Below are 19591 nucleotides of genomic sequence, written 5' to 3'. Positions count from 1 at the left end.
AGGCTGTGTAGCTCATGCACTACTAATATAGCCCATTGACTATTTAACTCATAGGATGCCTTTTAAAATAATTTTTATTGTGGTAAAATATATATCCCATAAAATCTACCATTTTAACCATTTTAAGTGTACAGTTCAGTGGCATTAAATATATTCACATTGTTGTTCAACCACCACCTGCATCCAGCCCCTGAACTCATTTCATCCTACAACTGAAACTCAAATCTTCTGAATAATTTGTGAAGTTGGCAACACACCATGCTGACCCTTAATTTGTGAAGAAGGCCCACAAGTATTAGAAAGATCCGTTTGTAGAGGTGTCACTTGATGTGACATTCCTTGCTAGCACAGATCCATCTCAAACAAACTTCTAAAGCTTGGGCTACTCTGCTCAACTCTAAATCCACATGAAGAAATGTCTCCTATTCAATTGGCACCACATCCTAGCAGGATTTTGTGTTCTTCTTTTTTCTCCACACTTTGCTTTTCAGATGGATTTTATATCTATATATCTTTATCTATATTATGTGTATACATATATACATATATTTTGCTTTGCAGGAGGATCATTTATGTGTGTGTATGTGTGTGTGTATATATATATATATATAAGAATTAAGTGAGAATGTTTCATAAGGACAAATACACCACTAAGTCTCTAATTCCTTTGCTATTGTAGAAATGGAGTTAGGAAACAAGGTGAAAAAGAGCCCTTTCACAGCCAGAGACTGTTTCTTTACCTTCTTGGAAACTGTAACCCTTACAGGAATTGTGCAAGAATTAAATGTGGGAGTGCTGGAAACCCAGAGCACACAGCCTTATGCACAAAGAGCTCTTCATAAATGGTAGATGGCATTAGCTTCAAGTTTAGAAACAATGTTTTCTTTTTGCTTCCTAGCCAGGAAAAGCCCTTTTGCTTCAAGTGACTAAAGAATGTTCTCTAACTTCCTGAGTGTTGTGTGTGTGTACTTGCCTCTGCTAATGTTTAGTTTGCCTTACAAGGACAATCTGCCTGACTTCGTGTTGGATAAAGGGAAGCTGTACATGAAGATGGAGAGATACAGAAGGAAACAAACCATGATTTCAGTAACCCAGTGGCCATGACAGCCAGAGGCAGAATGAAGGCCGACTCAAACTAGATATCCACTGACCACCTCTGGACCCACAGGTGCAGCTGTTTGGGCTGACACCACACCTGGCAGCAGGGCTGATGTGTCCTGCAGACCTGCTCTTCCTCTGACTCACTGTGTCGCTGCCCATCACTGGCTCACGGCTTGGTAGCTACCCAGCCACACCCTCAGCCTCCCTTTTCCCTACTGTTGACCAACAGTGTGTCTGGCATGTAACACACACTCAGACTGAGAATGTTTCTGTCTCTGTGCTAACTGCAGTGTCTGCCATCCTTTCCTGCTCTCTCGTAGCAGGTACCAAGTCAGTCCAGACAGCTGCTGCCTCTGGGCTCAGTGCTGATCAGCAGATCTCCAACCTCTGACCTTCCTTCTGCCTCCTCCGTTAGTTCCACTCACATTTGCTCCAGTCAGGCCCGGAAAATAAAGATAACAATTAGGAACAAATACACACAGGCCATGGAAGATCTACTAATGCACTTTGTCCACTGCCCCAAAAACGTCCCATGACAGCTGGTGGACACTTTTTTAGATTTCCCAGTTAGAACGGTTCTACATTTTGGATCTCAAAAATTCTCAACACTGATAAAGACCAGTGAAACAAGAATTCAGTTATAGCAAATTGTATGCTCTTTGTCAGAAAGTTTTAAAAAACAAAGTCCAATAATATTATTCAGAGAACATTTTCTTTCTTTGCATAAAATCTTCCTAGTGAGAAGAGACAGACAGGAAAAAAACAAAATTCCATACATGGGAACAAGAAATAATGACTTCCATAAGGAAACACAAAACCAGGGAAGACACAGGCTGGAGGCGGGTGGGGTGGGGAGGGCAGTGGGAGCTGTGTGCGTGCTTGTCTGCGTGTGTGTGTTCTGTGCACATTAGGGGTTATCTAGAAGAATTCTATCATGAAGAGATAATTTACCCAAGAAACGAATTGAGGAAGCTATCTATGCTATAGGGGAAAATTTCAGAGATACTGAATAGCTAGTACAAAGGATGGATCTTGCTTGACATTTTTAAAGAGCAGCTAGAAGAACAACATAGCACAAAATATTTGAAGCCACAGATAAGCAGAGAATACGGTCGAAGTTGCTTATTTCTTTTTATCTAAATAAGGTCAGTTCTTTATTGAAAATGACTACATTCATATGGTGCATAAAATATGTGGCAATTTACAGCAAGAATTAAAGAAAATAAAATTCTATAGATTTAAATTGGAAGCCAGTTGCAAAGGCAGAAGCAAGATGGGATGTGAAGCTGTGGCAATGGTCCAGGTAAGAGATGGTGGGCAACTGGGCTGTCATGGTAATAACAGAGGTGAGGAAAAGTTGTCAGACTCCACATATACTCTGAAGCTGTGACTGACATGATCTGTCTAATGACTGAGTTGACAGGATATGCCTATGGATTGATCGTGGAGTGTGAAGGAATGGAAGTCATTGGTAACTCCACCCATATTGGCTCAAGCCAACAATTGGTAAATGCTGTGATATTTACTGACAGGTGGAAGCCCAGGCGTAATAGGTTTGGTGATGGGAAGGATATGGAGATAATAAACTTAGTTTTGGACGTGACTATTTGACATCCGAAAGGAAATGGAGTCTGGTGCTCAGAGGGGAACTTGAAACCTATGTCAGGGATGGATAATAACCTGAATATATCTAATCCCAACCAGAAGAAAACTTCACAATGAATTAAAAAGTTCTATATTTCCTTACAGATTTAATTCTTTATTCTTTCAGAAATAAGTGAAAAATAGACATGAGGGAAAATGGCTTGTCAGTGATTGCTAATCTGGGACTATGGTTAATAGAATGTTATGGTATAATCTCTCAGCATGATTCCAGGACATGGTTAGGTGGATTTCTAAATATCTTTTCTCTCTTTCTGATTCAGAACATTTGTTCTTACCAGGCCAGGTGGTTTTTTAAGGCCATTCCTATTACTACTACTACTATATCTATATACACACACACACACACACACACGGTTCTCCCAGAAAATTATCTTTTATCTTCCCTCTTCTGTTGTTTATTCTTTTGACCTTGTTTGAGTACTGGCACCTTTTAAAATGATGTAGCAGATGAAGAGATTATTCACCTCAAGTGACTCTGTGTCCTGAAACACATTTTGTTAACTAAAAGTATAATACATAATGAAGCTTGTTCTGTTACTCAGAAAAGATTCATGTATTCCTATTGTAAGTAACAGGGATTCTCTCTTTTGAACAGAGCTTTTACTACTCTGAAGATTCCATAAATCTGGCAGTTACATCTAGTTTTCTTGGGTATTTCTCAACACAAACTCAGTCTAGCCCTTGAAGCGTCAATGTGAAGCATGTAATTAGTAACAATGTGGATTGATATATTAATCCATTCAGATAATCAAATGTCAGTGATTGATATGACAGCTGTACAATCTCTTATCTAAAGCCTTGGTATCAGATTTGCTTTAGATTGAGATTCATTTCATATATTAGAAAGGTCATACTGTGTATACACCAAATATGAGTGACTAGGTGGTAATCACATATGTTACTATTTTTGCAATAAAACATATGAATATTCACATTAAGCAGAGTAACTAAAAAATGCAAATAGCCCCAAAGTCAGTACATTCAGATTTTGCTGCTACATAAATTTGGGTCTGCTTAGGGTTCACCATTTTAATAATTCTGCTTTTAGAATTAAAAATTGCAGATAAGCAACTGTGGATCTTTAATAATATAAAACATTAGCATAGGTAATGGGTAAAACCAGACCAAAAAAAAACAAAGCCATAAAAAGACAGAGGGAGAGCATACTAGAAATATATAAGACTGGGGAATGCATTTTTAATGTGTCCTTAACATAAAAGTAGAAGCAGCAGGATCCCTAGGAGAGAGCTGGAAATGCATTCTGTTCTCCTGGTACAGGAAGGTTAATACGATGACCCTGAGGGCAGGGGATGTAGCTGTGGTCAGGAAAAGATAACAATAATAAAGATAATAATGTGCTGGGAAAGATAATAAGCCTATAAAAACATAATTTTCATTAATCAAGAGTGTTAATATTTTAGGTATCAAAAATAAATCTTAAGTTATTTTAATATCATCCATTCATATCTAAAATTAATGCCTTGGTAAAGGGCAGAAACTCTAATGAGATGTAATTTATTGTTAAGGCAGCAATGATAAGACTGGAGGACAGCCAATATCAGCCCATCTTTTTAAGAAAATAAATAGGAGACAGTCAGTGAACTTTATTTCTACAGAAGTAGCTTTGATAGGAAAAATACTAGACACAAGGGACATGCCTAGTGAAGAATATGATAACTATGACTCAGCTCACATTTCCCAAGAGTATATTACTAACCTCTACCATAATTATTTGCTTACTTACTAAAAGAATGGATTAATGAATAAACAAATGGAGAATATGTCCCTGAGATGTTGATGTAGCAGTTCAAGAAACGCCAATCAAGATGGTTACCAGTGGCAGGGAAGGGGCGTGGGGGGCTGGGGAGGAGGTGGGGATAGTTATTGGGCACAAAAAAATAGTAAGAATGAATAAGACCTAGCATTTGATAGCACAACAAGGTGACTATAGTCAATAATAATTTAATTGTACATTTTAAAATAACTAAAAGTGTATAATTGGATTGTCTGTAACACAAAGGATAAATACTTGGGATGGATATCCCATTTTATATGATGTGATTATTATGCACTGCATGCCTGTATCAAAGTATCTCATGAATCCCATAAATGTGTACACCTGCTATGCACCCACAAAAAGTAAAAGTTTTTTTAAAAAAAAGAAACTCAAATATCTACATAGGTATTTTATAATCCAAACTTGACAGCCTCTCTCTTTGCAATTTTACAACTTTCAGCAAATTCCCCATATTCTCTCCATCTCAGTCTGAACAGCCATTTCACATCTTACATCTCACTGTTTTTTGTGTATCTCATCCATTATCCATGGTTTTGTTTGCATTACTTTTGCTTTCTGAAATATCCTCCTGAATTATTTTCCAACAACCCATGAGGTAACGCTTTCTCCAAGGCCTGTCATTCTCAAGTCTCTTAGGGTCTGTGAACTGAACACTCACAAGAACCATCTCTGGTTTGTTTTGTGGGTTCTCTCCTCAGTAGCATTAACATTTTTTTCACCATGCAAATTCTGTATAGTTGGTCATAGAGTAGGAAATGAAGCTATTAAATGGTTACAATTTGCCAGTCCAGTGATGGAGAATGAAGGAGATGCAAAGATAAAGCCCTATCCCCAAAAACCTTTTAGCTCAAAATGGTGGAAGGCTGAGTCCTGAACCCTCATAGCACTACATTTCATTGCTTTAATCCAAAACAAGTCCTAGAGATGTGCAGAGTCAAGAAGGATCATTTTCAGTGTGGTTGTTCAAAAAAGGCATCCTGGGAGAGGATGAATTTCCCTCATTCATTCAGGAAACATTTCCTGACATCCTAGTCCTGTTAGGCACAGTTAGGCTTTAGAGGCTGAGTTAGTTTTCCAGAACTGCTGTAACAAAGTGCCACAAAATAGGTAGCTAAAGTGATGGAGGCCACACGTCCAAGATCAAGGTGTCTGCCGGCCATGCCACCTCTGGAGGCTCTAGGGAGGGATCTGTTCCATGCCCATCTCCTAGCTGCTGGTGCCTCCAGTGTTCTGTGGCTTGTCCATGCATTATTCCAATCCTCCCTCCTCACAGGGCTGCTTCCCTATGTGTCCTTGCACTGTGTTCCCTGTGTGTACATCTGTCTCTGGGTCCAAAGGTCCTTCTTGATGAGGACACCAGTCATATTAGATTAGGATCAACCCTCCTGACTACATTTTAACTTGATTACCTCTGTTAAAACCTTATATCCAATTAAGGTCACATTCTGAGGTATTGGGGGTTAGGATTCCAACATATGTTTTTGGGAAACCACAAGTCAACCCAGAATAGAGATGCAGGGATGAAAGGCAGGCACAGTGACTTTGAAAGGAAGCTCACACTGTGAGGGGGCACCAGGAAAGTAAATCACTTGTTCCAGTGAAGCTCAACACGTTCCTACACGAGGTAAGATCATGAGAGTTGACATCTGTCATTTTAAGTGTTCTGGATTAGTAAGAACCTTAACCTTTACACTCTTTCCCCTCAGGCTAGTAACCTTTCAGAGTAAGCAAAATTGGCAAATGGCGTTGCCTTGGCTATGGCTTCCCTCTGAACTGCTTAACTTGATAACAAAAATGCTGACGGTACCTCTGTCATTGATGTATCTTTTTTTAGGAGGAAGAAAGAGCCAAATTACAAATACAATGCAGACTCTATATGAGTCTTCTCTTACAGCATCTCTTTTATAGGGAAACTGTCCACAACATTTTAAACATTATTAATCAATGCAGAGCAAGATTTTAAACAGATACGGGTTACTTTCAAACACTATGTAATAAATATTTATTATTATTATTATTATTATTATTATTATTATTATTATTATTTTTGAGACAGAGTTTCTTTTTTGCCCAGGCTGGAGTGCAATGGTGTGATCTCCACTCACTGCAACCTCTGCCTCCCGGGTTCAAGCGATTCTCCTACCTCAGCCTCCCAAGTAGCTGCAAAAATTAAACAAAAAGTGATTACCCCCGCAAAGAGGCACGACATATAATCGGAAACAGAAATAATGTCACTGTTATGAGGATATTTACAGATTCAGAGAATCTCACAGAGATCTGTAGTCTATGAAAAACTAAATCTGGCCAGGCGTGGTGGCTCACTCCTGTAATCCCAGCACTTTGGGAGGCCAAGATGGGTGGATGACCTGAGGTGAGGAGTTCGAGACCAGCCTGGCCAAAATGGCGAAACCCTGTCTCTACTAAAAATACAAAAAAAAAAAAAATTAGCGAAGTGTGGTGGCGCACACCTGTAGTCCCAGCTACTCAGGAGGCTGACGCAGAAGAATTGCTTGAACCTGGGAGGCAGAGGCTGCAGTGAGCCAAGATCATGACACTGCACTCTAGCCTGGGCAATAACAGCGAAACTCTGTCTCAAAAAAAAAAAACAAAAAAAAAAAAACAAGAAAAACTAAATCTGGCCACTTAACAAAAGACACACAATTCTTCAAGTTCAAAGTCTGTGTTCCTATACTTGTCATACATACAGAAACTGCTCATTTATTACATTTTGAAATTTCAGTGTCTTTCAAAAATATCAGATCAAATCAGAGAAAATAAATGAATTCAATCTACCACTCTAAAATACTGCAGAGGCAATGTTAAATTACTTTATTAAGCAAACCAAGAAAAAATAAGTTATATATGATTTGTATTATTTTTTAACTTCCACACTATTTAATGGTATAAGATAAGATTGTCTTTCAATGCTTTCAATGAAATCGGTATCTTACTTTCACTTAGAACACTTTTTTCAAAGTAATTCTTAAAATTCTGTTTTTCTAATACGTTTGCAGCAATAGGTAGCAATTATTATTATTAGAAACATACCCAGATGCTTTCTTCTCGGCGATACTGCTTCCAGTTTCTCCCACCATCACTGAACATCAGGAGGTAGCTGGTCACCCAGTCGGAGCTCCCATATCCTCCTTGGGTGGCGACAGCAGTGACCTCCATTCTCTCTCCAAGGTCAATTTGCAGCCATTGGTATTTATTTGACACAAGTGGGGTCCAGCCACCGGCTCCTTTTTTGAAACAGAAAAAGTATAAAAATGGTAGAGGAGGAAGTTATTTAACATAGCTGTTACTAGATTAGAAAACTATAAAATTATGAATATATATTAAGAAAATCATCAATTTACAATAGAAAAAATAGAAGAATTACATGTGACTGGATGAACCCTAAATTGTGTTCACATTTAGCTAGATGACCCCTGACATTCTAGAAGGCAGGTGTCCTACTGACTGCAGAAAATGTTTGTTTAACGCAGATGGCCACTAGAGCATTCCTGTCAACTTTTGGAACTAGCGTTATTTCATAGCCCTTGTGCAAGATTTGCCCTTTGCCAACATAAGAGACTAAATTCCAGTAGTAGCAAGTACAGCATTAAGCATTGATAAAACAAAGGCGGTTAATATATTGACCTTGCACTCAAAGTGCTTACAGTATCATAGGTGAAATGGATGTAAAAGAAGAGTTAAAACATAGAGTGCTTTGTGAGGCAATCCCACTTACATGTGGAATTTTAAAAAGTTGAATTCACAGAAGTACAGAGGAGAGTGATGGTCACGAGGAACTGGGGTGTGGAGGAGATACTGGTAAAAAAATACAAAAAGGTATGGAGTAGCAAATGGTCAAGGTGAGTCCTAAGCAGGTTCTGGTGCACTCTGCTCTCTCTGCAGTTTCTGCAGGGAAACTGCGGCAAGCCTCACACAGCGCTCATCCACCTTGGACAAGGAAAAGGAGACTGTCAGGTATTGAAGAAGATGCGTGCAGAGCAGAAAATTTGCTTTTTGCTCTGACCAATGCCACATCTGAAACAAAAACATAGGAATGTCTGCTGATGTTTTATTGATGTTTGTTATTTTTCTAGTCTAATAGAATTAGGGGATACTCGAAAACCACAGCTTCTTTAATAATCAATGTCTAGAAAAAGAGAGTACTCTATAAACAATTCCCAAGCCGAGGAGTCAGAACACTTTTATTATTCCCTGGTGCTGCCACTTACCTGAAGGCTCTGATAGAAAGTCTGAAGTTCTGGACAGTTCATTATTATTCATTGACTTATACTGTGTATTTTATTATTAGGGGTTTATCATTATGTCCTCATTTGTAAAGTCTTTAGTACTTCACTACATGTCCAAAAAAGTTTGATATTATTAGAATATAGCTAGGTGTAAAAACGAATAAGTGAGGACATTATACTTTAATATAACTTATTATGGGGAAGTGTTGAGAAATATAAATATTTATATTTAAATAATAACAATTCATATTTAAATAATAAATATAAATATTAGGCACCTATTTGAATTGATGACCACACTTAACTACTGTTTCCTTATGATTCCCAAGTTTACAGATTCTTAGAAGTCAGATTCTAAGATATTTTTGTAGTGAATCTTTGTTCAAAAATATTTTTTCCTCTGAATGTACAATAAGCACCTCTAAAGCTTATATTATATATATAGTATGTACACAGACATATATATATAGATAAAATTTTTGTTTGTTTTGCTTTTTATTGTTCCATGTTTTGAATTGAAGAGTCAGGAATTTGATCTAGTAGACAAGATGGAAAATTACTGATAACGAACACTGTGCATCTGATTGACACTAAAATACTCCATTTATTTTCTTAATCCAGACAGCTAGGAGGTGGACACAGCTCTTGTTCAAAGTTAAATGTTCTGCTATAGACCAGGGGCATCCTCCCCTCATGCAATGTGGTTTCCTAGATCTGGCAAGATTTATTCTTGGATGATTTACAGCTATATTTATGTGAGCCCCTGCCAGAGACAGTGCACAGATTTCTTTAGCCCTCAGTAGGAACTACTTCCACAGTTTCTTCTCTCTGCTCATTCCTCCTTCCAACTTAACTTTTCAGGATGTAACAGAATTCCACCTACCCACTTCCATAATCACTCAATTTAACAATGAACACTTATCGAGCATTTGAGAACTCTAGGTCAGGCAAAGAGTTCCCTTTAAATAAATTTTGCATTTAATTCCTAACATACCTTTAAAAGACAAGGCCTCATTATTACCCTCCATATGGATGGTGGGCAGCTCACCTATGTTTACGCATCTAGCAAGGGGCCCACAAGCTTTGGATTCAGAACCTGTGCAATTAAATATTTTTATTATATTATTTTGATGATAATCATGGGATGTGGTGTTTCTCAAATAAATGTAACAAAGATGTAAAGACATTTGGGAGTGAGCAGGTCTGACTACCTAAGGCAGCAGCCCCCATGCAGCAGGGCAACCTCTCCTACTCCTGGTCAGGCAAGGCCTGGGTTTCGGAAAGCTGAGGGTGCAGTGCCAGTGGGGTTTTCTCTACTGGCCCTTCCTGTCGACTCCACCAGATCTACTCTTCTCTCCTAAGCCTATGTAAACTTTAATTGGTGGGAGATCCTTTTGGGGTTGGTCTAAGTAGCAACCAATAGTCCTAGGCACAACACTACTGAAACTGTGTATCCTTTTCTGTTTTTCTTATTACTATTTTGTGGGTTTTTTTCTGTTTTGTTTTGTTTTTGTTTTTTTTTGAGATGGAGTCTCACTCTGTCACCAGCCTGGAGTGCAGTGGCGAGATCTCTGCTCACTGCAACCTCCAACTCCCTGGTTCAAGCAATTCTCCTGCCTCAGCCACCCAAGTAGCCGGGATTACAGGTACGTGCCACCACGCCCAGCTAATTTTTGTATTTTTAGTAGAGACGGAGTTTCACCATGTTGGCCAGGATGGTCTCGGTCTCCTGACCTCGTGATTTGCCCACCTCGGCCTCCCAAAGTGCTGGGATTACAGGCATGAGCCACTGGGCCCAGCCTATTTTATGGTTGTTTTAAAAGAGTTGGGAGAAGGTGAAGGAGATGCTAACAGCCAACCCATCATCTTAGGCTGGATGTTGTACACTGGGAATTTTATACACAGAGCTGAAACTTCTGAGGAACTATTCAATATTTTTGGTTCTTCCCCTCATCTTGGTTAGTCAGCATGAAGGGCATCCTCTTCAGCTTGTATTTCATAACCTTTCTTTGGTGTTTTCACTGCCTCTCATTCCAGGTTTAGAAAAGTTAATTACTATGAGAACACATGTGGAGAAGCACAAGGAGGAAAATGAGTCGACACGGTTCTGGTGTGCTACCCTGGATGGTGTGTTTTCATTAGATGAAGCGGGAGCCGCTGGCCATCCCTCTTCTCGGCATCCCTCACAGTTTGTTAGTTTGTTGGTGTTCATGGTTGCACTCCTGCTAACAGATGACACATTTCAGTAACTTGATTTTACCTTTGATGAAGTAGTACTCAAATGCAAATAAGCTATATTTTCAGCCATTACTGATAAAGTAATGAAATTCTGGCATTACCAAAGAATTTCATCACGATGTTGTAGCCTCAGGAAATCTGCAATCCCAGCTGGGTTTTAAGGGTAAGCTGCTGTGCACAGAATTTAATTAAATGCTGAGTGGAAGTGGTGGGAAACACAGCGTGACTGACCTGTGCACTGCTGGATAGCACTAGTCTGTGTGCCTTTGTTAAAGGCAGCTTTGATGGTTGGTATAGAAGGCCACTACGGGTAACAGAAAGAGAAAGGAGGTGGGCTGACTCCACCCCCAACTAGAGTGTGGTAATTGTCCAGTCACTCAGCCTCTCTGAGACAAAAATGTTGTCCTTTGTTTAAAAAAGAAAAGCATAAAGTTGGGAGTGGGGGAATTAACAGTCATATAAATCACCTCACAAGACTGCAAGGAAGACGATGGGATAACTGAAACTACAGCACTTTGTAACTAATTATTCAAATGTGATGTTATACTCAATTTTTGTTGTCTTTAAATTAAAACAAATGAAAGTCTTCTATTTGTTAAGTCAAGATTATACATGTGCTGACTACTTTTTAACCTGGAAGTGTCTTTTCATAGTCCCTTCTAGTCTATGGTCAACAAAACTTTGTACACTAAACAGGGGAAACAGTTACATCCTCTAAGCTCAGCCTCTCCCCCATAACAAACGTTTCTTCTCCACTTCACCCTCCTCCTTTCCCTGCCTCTGACGAGACATTGCACCTGAGTTAAATAAAGTGTCACAATTCTACCCCACAGATCCTATGAATTATGAAAACTCATCCCCTCCATTCATAATATATGTTCTGTTCCATCACTGGAATGAGATTAAAATATGCTGAGCAACTGAAACTTTCTCTTACACTTTATATGGCTTGAGGAACAGCAGATGTTATTTTTTAAAGGGTAATTGGTTTTTATAAAGGCTGATATTGGTACCACAGTGAAGATGCTGAGCTGTGCAAACTGTTTTGTCTCTAAATGTTCACACAACATAAGATTTATCTTATGTACCATTCTATCCACTTTTAAGTTTTCAAGTTCTGAGGAAATTATTAAAGTTTTACCACTTATTTTGTAATGGAAAACAAGGGAAAAGGGGGGAAGTGAGAAACTGTGAAGCATATATTGTATGCTGAGAATTTGACCAGATATTTTCAAGCATGTTATTATTTTTTTATCTCTAAAAGCACTCAGTGGGTTGTCTTTATCGTATCTACCTTACAGATGAGAAAATAAAATCACTAATTAAAACACATGGAAAGATATTATTTTTAAAATCAGCTATGTTTCATTTTTATCCCTGTCCATGAATATATTCACATGATTTGTCAATCACTTAGTACTTTTTGGTTATAAATAATCTGGCATGATTATGTCTCTATTTTGTACAGTTATATCTGTTTGTTATAATTCTGCATTTACATCAGGTCAAAGTTACATTTCACTATCTGGGGCAGGGGGCTCTGCCAAAGAAAAGTAGAAACCTACAGCTGGAGCCTTAATTGTTTCTGACTAACAACAATAAAACTTCCCATGACTATAGCATCTAGTCATAAGTGGCAGCACTATCACAGAGTATGTATTGACTTTGTTTACAGGGGAAATAATGTACAGGTAAATCATCATCACCATCATTACGATTATCATCATATCACCACAATCTTATACCTTCCTTAACTAAATTTGATGTTGAGGGCACAAAATATAAGCAAACAAAGTAAATGTTCAAAGCCAGCCACTATTAGGGGCTTCTATATATCAAGCAAACACACAGTTAAGTCAACCTTGTCCCCACAAGACACTTCCCACTAAGACAACAAATTGTTTCAAATGTGATTTTATCCAGATATATTTGTTTCTTTCCTCATCTAATTGCATTTTAATTCACATTAAAAATTTCAGGTATTACCTGGGGTGAGCAGGAGGTGGGAAGTGAGACGTGAGGTAGGGACTGTCACAGCTCCTACACTCCAGTGTGATTATATGTAATTTGTAGGGAAGAGGAGTGAAGCTGGCTTTAAATAAACTCCCTCATTCCACTTCTGAGATTTATAGGCTTTAAACAGCCATGCTTTTTGTCAGTAGGTCTGCCTTTTTGCTGAGGGGAATTTAAACATTTACCTGAGATCTAATTTCATTTAGAAAAAAAAGGGCTAACTACACAGATATAGAATCAGGTACCACAGTCTTTTTCAACTGTGCTGTTTTAAAGTAAAAAATACAGAAACCCTCCCTCAGAATCTCTCTTTGTGTACATGTTCTATTTCAGCAGTATTTCCTTCAATCTTAGCAGGTTGAAGCAGAAAGAATATTCAGCCTACTAAAAATGTGTTCATAAAAAAGTACTGCAATTATGGTTAAAATCTCAGAGTGTATATAACAATTTATAAAATGTATTCTCTTACAAAATCCATCTACACTCCCTAGTAGCTTTGAAAATGGACAAAGAATAAACAAAAAACAAATAGTAGATGTTAGACTTAAAATTAATCATATAAACAATCATATTAAAGGTAAGTAGTACAAACACTCCTATTAAATGGCAATGATGATCAGATTAGATGAGAAAGCAAGATCCAACTATATGTTGCTTACAAGAAACACACTTTAAATAAAAGGCTCAAATAGCCTAAGTGTAAACACATGGAAAAATATATATTATGCTAATAATAGTTTTTTAAAAAGCTGGATTGGCTATATTAAACAAAGTAGATTTCAGTGCAAAAATTATTATAAAAGGTAAAGAAAATTATTTCATAATGATTAAGATGTTCTTTCATCAGAGGACATAATCCTAAACATGCAAACACTTAATAACAGAGCTTCAAAATACATGAAATGAAACCTAATAAAATTGAATGAAATAGTTAAATCCACAACGACAGTAGGAGATTCTAGCACCCCGTCTCGGTAACTGATTGCACAAGCAGACAGAAAATAGGGATTCAGAAGTATTAATTATCACTATCAACCTATATGATTCATTGATATTTATGGAATGTTTCACCTAACAGAAGAACATATATTCTTTTTCAAGTTCATGTGGAACTTTTACCAAAATAGACCATTAAATGAGTCATTAAACAAGTTTCAACAAAGTTAAAATCATTTAAATCGTGTAAAGTATATCTTTGTGATATACAATAGATTAAAATAAGAAATCAACAATAGCGACTTCTCTGAAAAATCCAGGAATATTAGGAAACTAATAACACATATTTCATAATAAATGAATCAAAGAAGAAACTAAAAGGGAAATTAGCAAGTATTTCAAGCTGAATTAAAATGAAAATACAACTTATCAAAATCTTTGGGCTGGAACTTCTGGCTTCTGCCCCAGGAAGTAGAAAGCTATAAGGAGCCTCATTTCCACCCTTACAACAAACTTCAAGTTCATGATCTTTTACAAATGCATTGGAGAGTTGAGCTTGCAGAACCACCACCTGGCCTAAAATCTGAAGAGATATGAACCTCGCAGGGAGAGATGTGAGCAGGAGCTCACCTTAGATAGATGAAACCAGAGGTCAGTAAGAAAAGTTCAGCTGGAATAGTTAACAAAATGGTGAAACCTACTGTGCAGGCTGGTGGGACAGTGAGAAATCCTTTATCACCCCAGAAGTTGGGGGAGTGTTCCCTCTTGCAGGCACTTGCTCCACTGGCCATTGGCAGAAACTCACATGCACTCCACTGAGAACTCTATTTGGCCCTCACAGAAAATATCAGAAAGAGCCCTAAAGGTTAAATGACTCAGCCTATAACCTCCGTTATCTCCACCACATCTTGATTTTTGGGTAGGTGTAGTTCCATTCATCTTGGTAACTAACTGCATAATTTAATAAAACCATCATTGTGCATTTTTTCACACATCCAATAAAGTATCTGATGAGACATATAATCTCAAATTATCACTTGAGCAGGCAAAGAAGCCATTATCTTCACTTGGTGAGTAGAAACAATTAGACAAAAGTGATGGGTGATGTGCAAACGGGGCATATGAAGAGAGGGTTGAAATGGAGTCAGGGCACCCTGAGGCTGACTGCACGCCTCTCATTGTGTTCCATTTCCCACAGATAGTGTGTTTACTTTCTTCAGGGAGTGATTAAACACATGTATTTGTCTTTCTTATTAAATGACAATTGATATCATGCAAGGAAACACGAGAGTGAAATACTGAGAAGTGAATATTTTAGTGAATACCAAATTATCCATCTGTATGTGATTGATTGCTCAGTCAACCAAAATCCCCTAGCCCACCCCCTAAAAAAAAAAGAGATGATAATATTTACATTTTTCCTAAGGATATTATGTAGTTAAACTAATTATAGTTTATGAAATTGCTGTGAAAGCCTCGTATGAAAAGAGACATGCATTTATTATTGCATGTAATAGGACACTATCAAAATATGATGCAAAAGGAATGTCCTCTAAACATTACAATAATGTTTATTTTAAGTTGCTATTAACAGAGAAATTTTTTAGAGGCAAGCACACATCAGGGACAATGTGGGGCATCAGAATTCTGCTAACGTTTGTCCCACTGAATTCTTTGGAAAAATTACGACAACCTAAAAAAATCCAGTTGGCAAAAATTAATGTGAAAGAAAATAGGTGAATCTGCACCATGTCCTACAGAAGTTCTGGAATGCCTCCCTTAACCCTGACTTTAATAACTAATGTAGGAGAGTTGGTTATAGGACCAACTGTTGTAATTTACCATTTTCATCATTGGTCATAGTCCTTTTGAATCTGTTTTGAAGCACAAATTAAACTGCCAGTCAGAATTTAAATGTTATTTAAGAAAAAAATTATTTTGAAATACAACTTCATATGAATTGGCAAAGATAGTACAGAGAAGTGATGTGTACTCTTCACCTAGTTTCTACCAATGGTTACATCTTATAAAATTACAGCACAATATCAAAACCAGGAAACGATGTGTCTATCCAGTTGTATGACATGTTTAGGGTACGTAACCCCCACCACAATCAAGAAAGAGAATGACTTCACTACCACAACAATCCTCCTCATTGGTACCTTTTACAGTTATACATAGCAACCACTAATTTGTTTTCTATCTCTATAATTTCCTCAATTCCTCAGGTTCCTAGATGGTCTGTCTTCCCTACATTTTTTCATTCTTATATTTATTTTATATATAAAGTGCCTTTTAAAATGTACTTATCAGGAAGAATATATTAAAGACATGTACTTCATCTCTCCGGAGCAGAAGCTGGCAATATGATGGTGAATACAGTGTCCCTTTATTTTTGAGTGATTCCAGTTGCCTCTGGTAAACAGGAAGTTTCCTATTCAACCTCACCTTTCTTGCCAAGAACTGCATGACAGTTGAGCTGTCACGTGTTATCACTGGATTTTTTTGAACAGGAAAAAAGTGAAAGGACAACATTTTTAGAAGGAAGAATGCAAACTGTAAGAGAGTGATGCAAAAATCCTAGAAAGGAGTGGGATGGCATTCTTCATTAAGAGTAATTGGTAACATTAAGGAACAATTAAGTACATAAAGAAATCATGGCCTATCAGTAGCTTTAATTTTATTACTAAATAGCAACCAGTTCAATGAATATGCCACATTGTGGTTATCCATTCAGTGGCTGATGGACATTTGAGTTGTTTCCAGTTTTTGTCTACTGTATTAGTCCATTTTCACACTGCTGATGAAGACATATCTGAGACTGGGTAATTCCTAAAGAAAAAAGGTTTAATGGATTCACATTTCCATGTGGCTGAGGAGGCCTCACAATCATGGCAGAAGGCAAAAAGCATATTTTACATGGCAGCAAACAAGAGAGAATGACTATCAAGCAAAAGGGGTTCCCCCTTATAAAACCATCAGACCTTGTGGGATTGATTCTCAACTACGAGAACAGTATGGGGGAAACCGCCCCCATGATTCAGTTATCTCCCACTGGGTCCCTCCCACAACATCTAGGAATTATGAGAGCTACAATTCAAGATGAGATCTGAGTGGGGACACAGCCAAACCATATCATCTACTATGAATAATGTTGCTGTGAATATATATATATATATATTTTTTTTTTAAAGGGGAGTCTCGCTCTGTTGCCCAGGCCAAGATTCAATGCAATCTCAGCTCACTGCAACCTCCACCTCCCAGGTTCAAGCGATTCTCCTGCCTCAGCTACCTGAGTAGCTGGGATTCCTGGTGTGCACCACACGCCCAGCTAATTTTTGTATTTTTAGTGGACACGGGGTTTCGCCATGTTGGCCAGGCTGGTCTTGAACTCCTGACCTCAGGTGATCCACCCGCCTCGCCCTACCAAACTGCCAGCATTACAGGTGTGAGCCACTGTGCCCAGCCGCTATGAACATTTAAGTCTTAGAGTGGACATATATTTTTTGGAGTGGAATTGCTGGGTTATATGGTAAGTACATGCTTTTAGTTTTTAAGAAACTGCCAAACTATTCTCCAAGGTGGTGGCACCACTTACATTCCCACCAACAAAGTATGACAATTAGGATTATTACAATTAGGACAATTTCAGTTTCTTCCAATCTATAAACATAGTGTGTCTCTCAATTTATTTGAGTCTTCTTTATTTTCTAATAGCTATGTTTTATAGTGTTCTATGAACAGGTCCTGCACACCTTTCATAAGATCTACATTTAAGTATTTTATTTTTTAATGCTATTGTGAATGAAATTCTTTTCTTAATTTGATAATCAGATTGTTACTCCTACATAAAAAAGAATTGATTTTTGTATATTAACCTTGTATCCTGTTAACTTGCTAAAATTCACTTATTAGTTGGTGTCTTTTAGATTTCTAGATTTCTTAGAAGATCTCCATATAGGATCATGTTATCCATACACAATAATGTATGGAGAGACAGTCCACTTTAAGCAGCTTGCACTCCTACATGTTTTGTTGGGTGTGCTAAGACTACAAAGGCCTAAAAGCTCTTTTATGGACCCTTTTTTCATGGCTGTTTATGCAGCTGGTAACCTTGAGAGGTGAGCTTACAGTTTCTTCCACACAAAGAGCTTTCTCACTTACTACTTGCTATAACTGCAGTAGATTCCCCAAGCTCATTATTTCTCAGCTGCAATACAAGTCTGCTATGAGTGTAATATTCATACGTGCCCTATTGCATTGCCCCTGTGGGCCTCAGGGGCAAAGGAGACAGATACAGATATGCTGAAACTCATGTTGTTTGTGGTGCCATGAGTAATATAGTTCACAGGTGTTGTCATTCTTTAATTTTAGCCATCCTAGAGAACATATTCTCTCTCTTGATATGAACTTATATTTCTCCAATGGTTAATGATTTTAATACCAAATGTTGACCAGGATAAGAAGCAACTGGAATTGACATACATTGCCAATGGGAGTATAACATGTTCAAGGGCTTTTGAAAATAGTTTGACAGTTTCTTTAGAGTTTCACATACTGAAATTCTACTCCCAAAAGAGATGTAAAAGAATGTTTGTAGAAATTTATTCATAATAGATCCATACTGGAAACAAGCCACAAGTGTCCATTTTTTAAAGAATGGATAAACAAACAGCACAATTGAAATCTACTCAGCAATAGAAGGGAATGTGCCACAAATCCATGCAACAACACAAATGGATCTCAGAAACCTTATGCTCACTAAAGGGAGCTGGATACAAAAGCTTCTGTATGATTCTGGTACTGTATGACTGCTTGTAAGTTCAAAAGCACAAGCCAACCTAAATAATGTGACAGAAAGTAGAACAGTGATAGGTGGGAGGTGCCTAGATAATCAATAAAAAGTATTAACAAATGGTAAGGGGGTGATGAACTGATCTGTAACTTGATCTGGGCTCTGGTAATACAGGCGTATACATCTGTAAATATTAACCAAACAGCACACTTTATGCATTTAATTGTATTTTAAGTTATGCTTCAATTTCAAAAATTTTAAAAATAATTTTTAAAGTGACCCAAGAGAATCAGACCAGCCAAATGTTTCTTGTTCTCATGTCTAATCTATATTAACATCCTTATGAATATTTTGTTTGTTTGAATGCCACTTCCTGTCATAGTACTAACAACCTATTTTAGATGAATTTTAATTAAAGTTACATATGCTGCTGAAGCATACTCTTTGCGTAAGTAAATAAGATTAATTTCTTTAAAATCTACATATTTCTTCAACCAAAACACATTTTGCTATAGATAAGTTGATGCTATTTTGTTTGGCCTGCAGTCAGCTGAATCATTCAACATCTGTAACATATTCACATTGTCATATGCTACAAATCTGAGAAAAAAAAGCACAAAAATAGAATGCCATTGGACTTACGAGTTCTAAGAACTATTAAAAGGCACAGATAAAAAATGTAGTAAACAATATCCTCAGGCAAAATATTTTCTGTTGTATTAATGTTCTACTTTTCAGGCCCTTTGTTGTATATGTAACTTGGCACATCTAACACCTAGGCACATTGGGAAGCTTAGTGTA

The 19591-nt window shown here is 37.5% G+C and overlaps 1 protein-coding gene across 3 annotated transcripts in view; it reads right to left on the bottom strand.

Moving 5' to 3' along the window:
- The window catches only part of LOC101143875 (contactin-associated protein-like 3), a 229002-nt gene that overhangs the window by 168822 nt on the left and 40589 nt on the right, over window positions 1–19591 (bottom strand). For all 3 annotated transcript variants that reach the window (XM_063696227.1, XM_063696228.1, XM_063696229.1), the window contains exon 3: window positions 7613–7806. In XM_063696227.1, coding sequence (XP_063552297.1) covers window positions 7613–7806 — 194 coding nt within the window. The remainder of the gene's footprint in view (window positions 1–7612; window positions 7807–19591) is intronic.

Source organism: Gorilla gorilla, chromosome 13 (genome assembly GCF_029281585.2).
Source record: "Gorilla gorilla gorilla isolate KB3781 chromosome 13, NHGRI_mGorGor1-v2.1_pri, whole genome shotgun sequence".
Classification (NCBI taxonomy): domain Eukaryota; kingdom Metazoa; phylum Chordata; class Mammalia; order Primates; family Hominidae; genus Gorilla; species Gorilla gorilla.
Note: the sequence above shows the minus strand (reverse complement) of the source record. Positions and strands in the feature narration are given on the sequence as shown.